A 13,342-nucleotide genomic window follows, 5' to 3' on the forward strand; every position below is an offset into this window, starting at 1 on the left:
TGAAGACTTGGCTCATGCGCGCTTGACATTGTCTCTGGACCCCTTCTCAAGCTTCTTCACCATGTCTTCACGGTTATCTTGAGAAGGTTGGACATTGCTCTCTATGTCTTTGCCCTTCAATCTATACAAGTCCTTCATGACGCCATGGCCGACTACTTGACCAAGATGAAAGGTCTTGTTGACGACATGGCCGCGTCGGGAAAAACCCTTGACCATGACGAACTGGTGTCCTATATTTTCACAGGTTTAGATTCAGAGTACAACCCCATTGTGTCCACGATTCTGACGAGGTCTGGTCCAATCTCCATTGGAGAGTTGTACTCTCAACTTATGAGCCTCGATCAACACCTGGATCTGCAACGCGGAGGTTCAACGTCTTCTGCCAATGCCGCCATGCGTGAGCGTGGTTGCGTGCCCTCGCGTGGCCGCGGCCATGGTGGATCATGAGATTGCGGCAGCAATGCGCGGGGCCGAGGCTACAACAACACCACTCAGCCTCGCAACAATCAAGGAGGATCACGACCACCCTGCCAGATTTGTAACAAGGAAGGCCACAACGCCAAATGGTGATGGTATCGTTATGAATACGACGAATCCACAGAGAAGAATGCGGTTGCAGCCGTAAACTCCTATGATGTGGATCCCTACTACTACGCTGATTCAGGCGCAACGATCACATCACGGGTGAACTTGACAAGCTTGTCGTCAAGGAGCGCTACAACAGCAATGATCAGATCAAGACAACAAATAGAACAGGTGTGGACATTACTCATATTGGTCGTGCAGTTGTACACACCCCTAAACAACCTTTACTTCTTGAAAATGTCTTGCATGTTCCACAAGCCTCCAAGAATCTTGTATCTGTTTATCGTCTTGCTGTTGACAATCATGCCTTTTTGGAATTTCACCCCCATTTTTTCTTGATTAAGGATTAGGCAACGAAGCGGGTGCTCTTGCACGGCAAGTGTAAGGGTGGGCTTTCTCCCCTCCCCAACACAACCATTCGACATCATGCCTTTCTTGTGTCCAAACCAACAGTCTCCAGGTGGCACAACCGTCTCGGACACCCCTCCTATCCAATAGTTCAGAAAGTTATTAGTGGTTTTAATCATTTTTGTGTTAGACGAGAGAATAAAGACTCTGTCTGTGATGCCTGTCAACAAGGCAAGAGTCATCAGCTTCCCTATGTTAGTTCATCAAGTCGGTCTAGGTTTCATCTCCCATTAATATATTCGGATCTATGGGGTCCAGCCATTGATTTGGTTGGTCGGAAACAATACTATGGCAGATTTATTGATGATTTCAGCAAATTTACATGGATTTATTTGTTAAAGCACAAGTCTGAAGTTTCCCAAAAATTTCATGATTTTCAGAATCTTGTTGAGCAATAGTTTGGTCGTAAAATTATCTCTGTCCAGTCTGATTGGGGCGGTGAATATGAAAATTTGAGTTCTTTTTTTACTTGCGTTGGGGTTACGTATCATGTGTCTTGTCCTCACACCCATCTGCAGAATAGACCTACTGAAAGAAAGCATCGTCATATCGTTGAAGTTGGACTTTCTTTGCTAGCACATGCCTCTATGCCTTTAAAGTATTGGGATGAAGCCTTCCTCGCTGCCACTTTTCTTATTAATCGCACACCCAATTGACTCGGGATCTCCGCGGGGAGAAAATTATCGATCAGCAGGAGCTGATGCGATTGGCTGAGCAGAAGCAAGCTGAAAAAATACTATGAGATACTATTGTATACATAAAAAGGAGAAAGATAGAAAAAGGGATGCTTCCAGTATCCATAGTTTGGAGTTCATTGGCCGATGAAGGGACCGGTGTCTGTTGAATGGGTGATTCAGGTGCATCAGCCGATTGGAGGGAAACAGTCTGAAAACAAAAAAAAGGTATTTAAATTTTTGTTGGCTGATAAGATTATTGTGAAATTAATGGATTACCTCAGGAACATTGGCCGATGGACTGGCATCTGAAACTTCTCCAAGAGATCCTGAGACTGGCACCTGATTGTCTGATGAAGGTTCTTGGGTTGCACTTCTGGACGATTCAGCAGTTGTTTCAGCTGCTTGAGAGGAGGGTTCTGCATGTTGTTTTACAGGAAGTGTCAGATAAAATCAATACAAATAGATGAGTCACAAAGTGAATATACCAGATTAGGCGATTCAGAAATAGTTTGAAGAGCTGGTTCTTCTAAGATAATTGGCAGGCGAGTGGAGGCCATTGTGCTCTTGGATGGTTGCTTCTGCACGGCTTAGCGTTTTGGCGCCTTGGATATGGTTGTCTTCGTCTTGGTGCGTTTTTGGCCACTAGTTTCGCCTCTCAAAAGAACAACTGGGGTCGGGGAGTCGAAGCCGATGAGGGACTCAATAGACGGCCAAAGATAAGAGATTTGTCGACCGCTATTGCTCACGGAAGGGGCTTCATCAGAGTCAGACTGCATAAAGAAAGATGGACTTAATATTTGCAATAAATCAAATGAAGAAGTACAAAGAAAGGAGAAATAGATACCTCAGCCATTGGAACAGACAATGGTAGCCTGGACAAATATGTTGTGGTGCTACAACACATAAGGTGTCGCCTCCATTCCAACCACCACGAAGCAAATAACTCAGAATAGGAAGGGCTCAGCACGATATCAACGAAATCTTCTAGAGGTAGTTCTTGAGTTAAGTTAAGCACAACATTGTATTCCGAGAATGAATTGAGAGGGGCTCTAGGCTTGACTTTATCGGCGAAAAAGAGACCAATCGGCAGTTGGCCGAGTCCTAACTGACAAACAGCTGTTGATGGATAATAGAACTCATAAGAGATTTGCTGTCAGACTTCCATTCCAATATTAATGGGCAGAATGCAAGGACTTATACAAGCTGCAAATATCTTGGCCGATATGGTATCACTCAATGGAGTATCGGCTCTTAAAAGAAAAGGGATTTCAAAAGCATTCATATCTGAATATGGTTGTCATTAGGGATGCCTTTATGGAAGATCTGGAACCATCTAGCCAAGTCATCAGCATTAAGCAATTGTCCCGGGGTGGCCGATACCGCTTTCTCCAAGAGAGGTGCATCTGCAGCGAATCAGCTGAGCTCCTTCTGTGTAATAATTCGGAAAGCTGAGGGTTTGGAGGTCCAAACCAGCAATCATGGAAGTGTAAAGATGGAGCCATAGTTGGAGGAACCACCAGGGGCCATGCAAGTTGCCCATCGGCTCATCCTTAACCATAAAGGCTGATACTTGATCTAGCATAGAATAAGTAGCTCCCAAAAGGTATTTACCTAATGGGATTTTGTTACCACTAGATAGGTACTCGGTCAAATGTTGAAAAGAATTTGAAGGGCTGATCGGAGAGCCACCAAAAACGAAGTATTCTAGCCACATCATCAAGAAGGCAGAATGCTCACGATCTATCACTGGCCCTGATCTGCGGTGGGTCTCGATGAATCTTTTCCATATGGCGTCCTTGATTGCGAGCTTGTGGCTTGGAGAAATTTTAACAGACCAAGGATAGGTTTCGTTAGACACATTCAAATCCATCAGCATGAATATGTCCATCAAAGTAGGAGTCATCTGGCCATGGCCAAACAGAAAAATGGTTATGGAGTTGGACGAGAAATAACAAACAACAGATAAAACTGGCTCATTTTTGTCAAGACTGGCCAAAGAAAGATCGAGGCAACGGGATATGCCTGCATACGCCCCATACGTCCGATTTGGCTTTATGAATTCTTAAGAACCATGAACGCCAGCCAGGAATAAAAGAAGGCCAAGATCTAAAGCTGGATTGCCATGATTCTAAAGGTGGAGGAGAGTTTTTGAAGGGCATCTGGCTAGTGTCAGTACAGATAAAATCTACGGGATCTGGACTACCCATTGGCCCTAAGTAATAATGAGATGTCTGATGGAATAAAGAGATGATTCTGCAAATTCTACAAGGTACGAAGACTAGTAAGGAAAAGGATATGGCAGATATTAGAAAAAGTAAGAATAATAAATAGTAACAATGAAGGGAGGGGTGAAATGTACCTCTAGGACAGCGGATAAGGAGGAAACTTGACGATCCATGAGGTCCGATGGCAGTGGAGCAGCAAGGGTCAACACCGGTGTTGGGAGGTTGCCGGAGGAAGAAGATCGCCGGGGTCAAAGAGCCGTATGTGAAGAAGATCGCCGGGGTCAAAGAGCCGTATGTGAGAAGCTAAGGAAGCACGACGCGAGGAAGACGCAGGGAGGTGAAAAGACGGCAGACCTCGTGTGAATATATAAAGTTTATGGTGGCAGGTGCGGTTAATGAGAATGGTAAAAGAGGAGATGTTTGGCGCATCAACTAAAGTTTATACCCCAAACAGGGAGCATGTATTGACACTGAAATTGGGACTTGGTGGACCCGCCTGTCAGTGACCAAGAGCCAGCCGAGGGTGAGTATTAAGGAAGGCAAAGAGTCACCCAACTTTCGAAAAAGAGGGCCCACACATGGCTGACATGGCGAAGAAAGAAGGAAGTAGGAGTTGTGCAATCGTGCGCGTGAAGAAGGGGCCCGCAGTTATCTTAGAAAGTTTTTAATTAATATAGAAAGTGTACTTTGGAGTCCAAATAGGACTAGGTTAACACCATCGGATTGTGGTCGTTATGGAGTCTAGCCTTGGGGGTATAAATAAAGACCCAGGCACATTATAAAATATACAACAATCAATCAACTCTCAGTGCATCGCCATCCTTTTTATCGATGGATTTAAGTCACCCACCATCATCTTGGGGCTCCGGTTCTCGACGTGGAGGATACGCGGATTCGTCGGGTAAGTGCGTTTGATTCTTGTAGTTTGACTTGTGCTGTTCAAATCGGCGTAACTTGCTAGTTATCCGGTACCTAGATCTATCCTAGCTTACTGTTTCGAGTATCGATTAAGTAGGGTTGTATGAGACCTAGTCCAATCCCCCGCTGGGTAGTTTGACTTGTCTTATCTAGCACTTGGTCGATATTAGGGTTGTATCCTATTTAGATTTAGCTATTCGAGTCACGGTTAAGGTATTTGGCCGATTAGATCTGCTCTTAGTGGATGGGTAGTCAGTTTGACTTGTCCTGTCTCCTTCGCTTAGTTGACATGTCCTCGGCGAAATAGTCGCTAGGGGATTGGATCTAGTCAAGCTGGGTATCTGGGATTGGTTTTGGCCGTTTATACGTGTAACACCCTAATTTAAATTTCAGCATTTATTAATAAATTTAATTGGCTTTATTTAATTTTCTAAGGTTTATTGTGTTAGTCTTGCATTTAATCTAAATTTTTGTTCCTTAAGTAATTAAAATTTATCATAGGTTTAATTTTTTGTTGTTGCATTCATGCTGGTGCATGGTTTTGTTTTGTTTGTTTGAATAGGAGTTTGAATTCAAATTAAACCTATGATAAATTTTAATTACTTAAGGAGATTTAATGCATGCTTGACCTTGCAGATGCTCCAGGACAGGAGGCAATTGGCAATGCCCAAGTAGGACTGGCTAGCTGCAGCACAAGTGTCACACATTGCCATACATGGATGCAAGATCATTTTGACACCAAGAAAATCGAAGTGCTCATGGATACTATTGTCTTGACTATTCCTAGCATATAGACAAATCATTTTGTAAGCCAAACATGTGATCTGTGCACTAGTGTTTTGAACATAGTGGTTGTAATACCACAAGAGAAGAACCTTACAACTTCTAGGAGTGCTAGGTATAGAAGTTATACTGATCAAAGTGCTGAGCAGCTGATAGATGCCAATATGAGCTCTCAGCTAGGATAAGTGTAATACATTGTGGTTTGTTTGATGTAACATTTTTTGGCTTGCACTAATATAGATGAATCAATATCTTGATGAATGGTTTATATGGTTAATGTGGTCCCTGATATGGTTAAATTAGATTTTATCTTTTTTTTTTGATCCATTTGAATGGTTCTGTTGAACCATCGGTCGGTATTTGTCTCCAAAGGGTGTCAGACGGTTGGTCGGTAAAAACCTGTTGGTCGGTATAGACTTATACCGACGCCACTTTTACCGACAAATAGTTAGTGTCGGCGTAACTTTATGCCGACCGATTGTTAGTCGCTATAAGTTGTTATAGCGACTAGTCGCTACATTTTGTACCTTTTTTTATATAGTTCCAAACTACGATCTTGAACTAGAAACTTTTGTGTGCTATGTTTGTACATGATATATGTTTATGCTTGTTTTTTGAATGAGCATCAAGCGACATGTTGCTAAAATCAAACCATGTTGCTTGCACTCCGTGTATCGCACCCGTAGCAACGCCCGAGCATACACCTAGTATATACTTTATTAGTCTTGGTAGTTTTCCAAAGTGTTCTAGTAATGTGGTGGTAAGGTGCTTCGCGGTCTTCGTGAAGGCCTCCGGACGTCTATTTTTTGTACGATTTAGCACTAAATTCCTACACAAAAAGTGAAATGGGCTGCCAGGATAGATGGACCACTGTGCCTAACGGGCCGGCCCGGCACAGTAGTCCAATTTCGTCGTGCCGGGCCACGGGCCGGCGCGTCCGCACATGGGCTGGCATACGTGCCTGCCAGGGAGAGGAAGTAACAGTAGAGACGACGAGCGGTGGAGAAGATCGGGTAAGGCAGAGCGAAGGGATAAGGTTGGGTAGCGAAGGGATAAGGTTAAGTGATTTTTTTTCTCCGTAGGGGCGGTGGTTTGGTGGTGCCAATGAAAGCTACTGGCTGTGCGAACGGAGGATATGGTGCAGCGCGTCTAATCCCTTTCCCTTCCTAAAATCATTCCCCACTCGCATCTCGCCTGATCTGGACCATGGAGGAGGAGGAGGAGGAGGGATCTAAGAAGGACAACTCTCTGGTGTCGGAAGCAGAGGCGGAGGCGGCGGCGGCGGCGGCGGCGGCGGCCAGCCTCCTCACGGACGACCTCATCATGGAGATCCTGTCACGGCTCCCCGTCAGGTCAGTCCACCGCTTCAAGTGCGTCTGCAAGCGCTGGCGCGACCTCATCGCCTGCCCGGCCCACCGCGAAAAGCTGCCCCAAACCCTTGCCGGCTTCCTCTACACCACCTACCCCGGCGGCTACCGCCACCACCTGGCCGCCGTCTCGGCAGCCACGGTCATCGATTCCGTCGACGCTTCCCTCGCTTTCCTGCGGCCTATGAATTACACCAAGATCCGCCTGGTGGACACCTGCAACGGCCTCCTCCTCTGCTCCTGCTACAACAACAACAACGAGGAACGTCTGGTCGTCTGCAATCCCGCCACCCAGAGGTGGACCGAGCTGCCCCCACCTCCGCAGCCGCAGCCAACCACAGATTACTGTGCCCAACACCTGGCTTTCGATCCGGCAGTTAGCCCATCCCATTTCTGCGTCCTCGATTTCGAGGCCACTGTCAAGGAATGGCATCTCACAGGAGTGAGCATCTACTCATCCAGAACCAGAGCCTGGACTCATAGGGATATTGGCTTGGTTGACAAAATTGTGCTGGTCTCCGGAAGTGTCTTTGTTGGCGGTATGCTGCACCTGCCCGGCAAGCTGTGCAAGGACGGCCGCAACTCCATTGAGGATGACGACAACTTTGTGCTGGTCCTTGTAGACAAGGAGTGCAAGGCATGGAAGACGGTCCGTGCGCCGCGCGGTTTCTACTCCGGTGCAATTGGATTGTCACAGGAGTGCTTGCACTATGTTACTCGATCTCCAGCTCCTCTCACCATACTTGATGACGACAATGAGGATACACTCCTCCTAGCAAGCGAGATTGCAGTCTGGTGCCTTAAGGATTATGATAGTCGAGAATGGGTCTTGAAGCATACTGTCAGGATCGATAAGCTGCTGAACGTAATTGAGAAGGAATACTCGGTGGTTGGGATCCATCCGGACTGCGATACCATCTTCTTTGTTACTAGGGGTGCTTATGATGGCGATTCATGGGATGATGCTTCGTTGGCATCATGGGATATGCGGCGTCTGGAATTCCGTACTGTCATCAACCTTGAGAAAGGCAGTGCTGGTATATATCTACCTTATGTTCCTATGTTCTCAGAGTCAACATTAGCAGACGGAGATGACCTCTAGCTAGCGTTACCTTCAGTTCAATTCATGCTTGGCCATGCTTTGTGAAATAATCGGCTTTTCTGTATGTCGGCTGCATAAAATATGTATGTATGTATGTGGACATGCACTTCTTAATTAGTCTACTTGAATTGTGTCCTTCAAGTTGTTCCGTGGGGCTGAGTTTTACTGTTATCCAGCTTACTTGGCCATAACATGTCATGATTGTGATTGTCCTGAATCCCAGTGTTAGTGAGTGCCACTCGTGAACTTTTTCTTTTCTATGTATTTTCACTCTAGTCGATGTGTTTAGTCTTGTGTAGTTGATGAATTCAGTAGATACTTGAAATGAGCTTTGTCCAGTTGATGAGTTCATCAATTAATGGCATAATAATGAAAAAGAATGCAAACTTTTCCTGCTGTATCTTCAACATGCTGCGAGTGATGTACCTGGTGATGCACTGTTGCTCCCTCTTCACCGAGGATGCGCCGTCACTCTCCAAGGGTTCAGGTAGCCGGTACACTACCACTGAGAGAGCACAAGTGGGTTGGGGTCTATGGGTGTTCATGTTTCAGGCGCTCCTACCTGACGGCTAGGGTTGATGTGGCCCTGACACTACCACAAGCAGAGCAGAAGTGTCCGGGGTGTTTGTGTTTGTCACAGATATAGGCCTTTCAGGCAGCTATTTATTTTACTATATGGATGTTCCTTCACAAAGTTACATAGCCCCTTCATCGTATATGCAGCTTGCAGGCAGAGCATAGTTTGAACCTACAATAATTACGCTGCCCATAATTTTTTGTATATTTGTGTTAGGACAGGGACTTTGCTTCGATCATAACTTTGCAATCTGGACCTACAGTTCTCTTGTAGTCTTCTTTTCATTCCAGTTTATCTATATAATCTTTAATGCCTTTTAATCTTCTGTTCACACTCCACAATCTGGCTGAGTATACTGCCTTATTGGGATATATGCGGTGTCTGGAATTCTATACTGTCCTTGACCTTGAGAAAGGCAGTGCTGGGATATATGTACCTTATGTTGCTACATTGAGTCGACATTAGCAAATGGAGATGTGCTCTACCTAGTGTTACATTCAGTTCAATTCATGCTTGGCCATGCTCCGTGAATTAATCGGCTCTTCTGTATGTAGGCTGCATAATATATGTATGCATGTGGACATGCACTTCTTAATTAATCTACTTGAATCGTGTCATTCAACCTGTTTGTGGGGCAAAATTATACTATTATTATCCAGCTTACTTGGGCATAACATGTCATGATTGTGTTTGTCCTGAATCCTAATATTAGTGAGTGCCACTCGTGAACTTTTTTCTTATGTTTGTTTGCTCTAGTTGATGTATTTGGTCTGGTGTAGTTGATGAATCCAGTAGATAGCTGAAATGAGTATTTCCCAGTTGACGAGTTCATCAGTTAATGGCATAATAATGAAAATGAAAGCAAAACTCTTGCTGCTGCATCTTCTGCTGGGTCTATCCTGTACGAGTATCATGTACCTGGTGAGTTCCCACTTCACTGCCTGAGGCTGTGCCATCATGCCCTCACCATCACTGTTTCTCTCCTTCAGACGGCACAGGATGGTGAGACAAGAGGCCAGCTTCAAGGGCAACAACTGTTGCTATGGCGGCTTGTTGGGAAGCTGTGGCTACTCCATCACGCCTCTATGGTGGCACCACTACTCACGTCAAAACCAATCTCTGGAAGAGGAAGGGGCTAGGGTCCAGGTCGCTGGGACAACAGCACTGGCAGAGCACGAACACAAATACCTCATCCCAGCAATAGTTCTTCCAGCTGCTTGCATGACCAAGATGTGTTGTTTCCTTACAATATCTATTCTATCTTCCTACGCCGCATTGGTAGAACCAGCTGATCCATTCCGGTTACTGTATTAGAATTTAAGAAATTTGATTTTCACAGAGTTACAGTAGATGCTTAATGTAAGAAAAGAAAGGGAAAAAGACTGGGATAGTTGGTTTGTAATATGACAAGTAAAATGTTGATTGCTGACATATAACGCATTTTGTATTGAACTAATTATACGGCACATTGATTTACTGATTCTTATTGATCTCTTTTTCACAGTGGTAAGTTTTGCTTTTGTCATGAAAATGGTGCTTTTTATCCATCAACATGAGTGCAGGATCAGCTTTTTGATTCACACAATAATCATGCCCTTCTGTAAAGAACATTATGGAAGTGTGTTGATGTGAAGTACTTCTCTGTGAATAATACATCCTTCTCCTGGCCTTCAACGCCACATGAATGCAGCAACCTATTCATCACCGAAGCCTCTCCACCATGCGCTGTCATGGATCTTCTTCACCATGCACTGGCAGTATCCTAAGCATCCAAGCAGAGGTGATTTGTTGGTCCATAAATCTTAAATCTGGTCTGAGGTGAGTGCAGTTCATACAAATAGGTGGACACGAATATGAAGGATACACTTGTTATGGTCCCCTTACTCTTGCTATTATACAGCTGTTAAATCTAGACATGGACATATGTTGCTGTCGTGTTCCTAGTGTTTGAACGTGTTCTTACAAATAGGTGCAGTTTGAGTTCATCGCCGTAGAGAAAATTCAACTCTGATTCAATGAAACCCTCTGCCGTGTTCTAGTGTTTGAATGTGGTTCCCTGTGCAGATTTCAGTAAAGTTGGCATTGCCAGGCCAGGAGAATATGAATAGATGGGGTGGAAGAGTAAGCAAAAGTCCAGCAATATTGATCTGGTCCTAAGATATGTCAAGACTGAAACAGAATCATAGTTATCCTTGAGAATGCAGCTTCTATTGTTGTCCACTGCTCTGTAAATTGTAATGGTCCTTTTCCCAGGTTTCCCCTTGATCGAAACAGGAACAGAGTAATCTAAAATAAGCAAGCATGAATTGTCACTCGTAAATCGTATCTCCAGGATCAACAAGTTGCTGAACTAGAGTTTTCAGGTGCTAGAAACAGAGTACATGATTGGCTACTTAAAAAACAAGATTTCGAATTTAACTAAAATTGCTCTATGTTTTGAAACAAAACGGGCAATTAATACTCATTTTATTTGAAAAAGCACGAGAGAATTGGCCAGTCCATTAGTGGGGAACCGTCCGAAAACCATTACAAAGCACCAATGTCGTCATGGAACATGATCACATTGGGCATCACCGGCCGATCTGGCCACCCACATGAAGCACACACACATCGAAGAAAGGCCATAGTCAAGGTTTCCGATATGTATTACTCCGATATGCAAGCAGCAAAATTCTAGATATATTGGAAGTCTAGATATATTGGAAGCACACACAATAGAAGTATATATTGGAAGCACGAGACTATATTACTCCGATATGCAAGCAGCAAAATTCTTACCCCAAAGCCCCTCTGAAATTTCATTAACATCCTAGCAACGAAATTACATAACTTGCAGCAGGTACTTTCATCCTTTGGAACCTTGCAGAGAAGAATCTGTAGTTAAAAAGCGCAAGCGTATTATATGATAAATAATATATGATGATCTTACAGGCGAGCCTCCACTTATGATGTAGTTAGGGGTGGCAATAAAGCTCGTGACTCGCTAGCTCGCTCGACTCGAAGATGAACTCAACTTGACTTGACTCGGTTCGTTTCAATTTGGAACGAGCTGAGCTAGTTTTTTAGCTCGTTAAGATAACCAGCCAACTCGAGCTAGCTCATGAGCCAGCTCACGAGCCTAACGAGCCACACACCTTTAAAACTAAGAAGACACCTCTAGCCCATGAGACTGATGTAGAGATGAGGGAATTTCTAAAATGTGACGGTGATGTCAACGTAGGTGAAGGTTAAGTTGGATTACTAATATTTTTCTCTTATAAAATTTATAATGAACACTTAGTTGATATATTCATGTCAACGACTCCGACTTCAACATCGATGACCACCGATTAGTATGAAGCCTCACCACAAACAACGACGAACACATGTCGGCCCATGCCAACAAACGGCCACACACGCCAACATCAGACAGCTCTGACTTTGACAACGAGCTTTGCAAGAGAAATATGCTGGGTTTGCACAGACCAAGTCCTCTGCAAAGAACACCGGTTGCCGGTCATCGTCGCCACTTGGACACGCTCCACCGCAACTCCGACTCCGCAGCCACAGCCACACAATGTCTTCCAAACCTAAATTCTCAAGGGCTCTAAGATATTTCGATACCATCAGGAAGATACTTTACCTCGGGGCAGAATTCAAACCATAACTCCACGAGGTTTTTGCATCGCGCCTTACTCTATTCTAACTTGGTTGAGATGTGGTGCGCTATTGCGGTCTTCAAAGCCTTCTATGGTGAGGACGTTTGCTGGTGTCCCTATACTGCCAATTCAGTGCAGTTTTCAATCTCCGGAAGATGAAGAATAAGGGAAGGAAGAAGGCGGCCAATATGTTTTTCTATGTACTTTTATTTGTTATTGGTCGTTTTGTCTGTTGTTTGTTGCTTGTACTATCACTACAATAATCGTGTACTGTAGCGGCACGGGGCCAAATCGCGTAGCGGCGCGAAAAAAAGAAACCCGCCGCTACAGTTTTGGGACGATTTTTAGTGGTGGGTCACAACGTGGTCTGCATTTAAAAAATCAATTTTTAAAGGCGGGTCATGTTATGAATCGCTCCTAAAAATAGGATTATTTTTAGGGGCGGGTCACAACATGGCCCTCCTTTAAAAATTGACTTTTAGAGGCGGCCCATGTTGTGGGCCGCCGCTACCAAAAAAACCCATCAAAAATTGACCATCTAACTATATAACAGAGAGAAACCCTAGCCCAAGTCTCCCCACCTCCACTCCTCTGAGCCGTCGCCACCCCCTCCCACCCACTCCTCCCTCTTTCTCATCTCCACCAACCGGCCCTCCTCCCACCGCCGGCCGCCACCCCCCCAACCCACCTTCCTCTCCGGTCGGCAGCGCGGTAGCTCGGGGGCCGGTGCGCCCCCTCCTCTTCCTCTCTGGCCGGCGGTGCGGGGGCTCGGGCCGGCGCCCCCCATCTCCGGCGTGGATCCTCCCTCCATGGCGGCGGATCTGGCATCCTCCGGCGCCGACGCCCCCCCTTACGTCACGCATCCACCCACCACGATAGCGGATCCGGCGTCCTCCGATGCCTGCGCCCCCCTTACGTCGCGGATCCACCCTCAAGGGTAGCGGGCGACGACAGCTGCGGGCTCTCTCCGGCAATGGGCGGTGGCATGCGAGCTCTCTCCAGCGATGGGCGGCGGTGCGTGGGCCCTCGTGGGCCCCGCCTTTTTTTGTTTTCTCAATTAAG

At 45.4% G+C, this 13,342-nt stretch overlaps 1 protein-coding gene and 1 non-coding gene across 2 annotated transcripts; both read left to right on the plus strand.

Annotated features, from left to right (window-relative positions):
• Positions 1-204: 204 nt before the first annotated feature.
• LOC120646571 lies at positions 205-343 on the plus strand. Its single transcript, XR_005664475.1, has one exon. It is a non-coding gene; the product is annotated as a small nucleolar RNA Z247 (small nucleolar RNA).
• Positions 344-6,680: 6,337 nt separating this feature from the next.
• LOC120644385 (F-box protein At5g49610-like) lies at positions 6,681-8,465 on the plus strand. The gene has a single exon (XM_039921012.1). It carries the CDS (start codon positions 6,803-6,805, stop codon positions 8,063-8,065), a length of 1,263 nt encoding a protein of 420 aa, XP_039776946.1. The 5' UTR covers positions 6,681-6,802; the 3' UTR covers positions 8,066-8,465.
• Positions 8,466-13,342: the final 4,877 nt, after the last annotated feature.

Source organism: Panicum virgatum, chromosome 8K (genome assembly GCF_016808335.1).
Source record: "Panicum virgatum strain AP13 chromosome 8K, P.virgatum_v5, whole genome shotgun sequence".
In the NCBI taxonomy this organism is placed as follows: Eukaryota; Viridiplantae; Streptophyta; class Magnoliopsida; order Poales; family Poaceae; genus Panicum; species Panicum virgatum.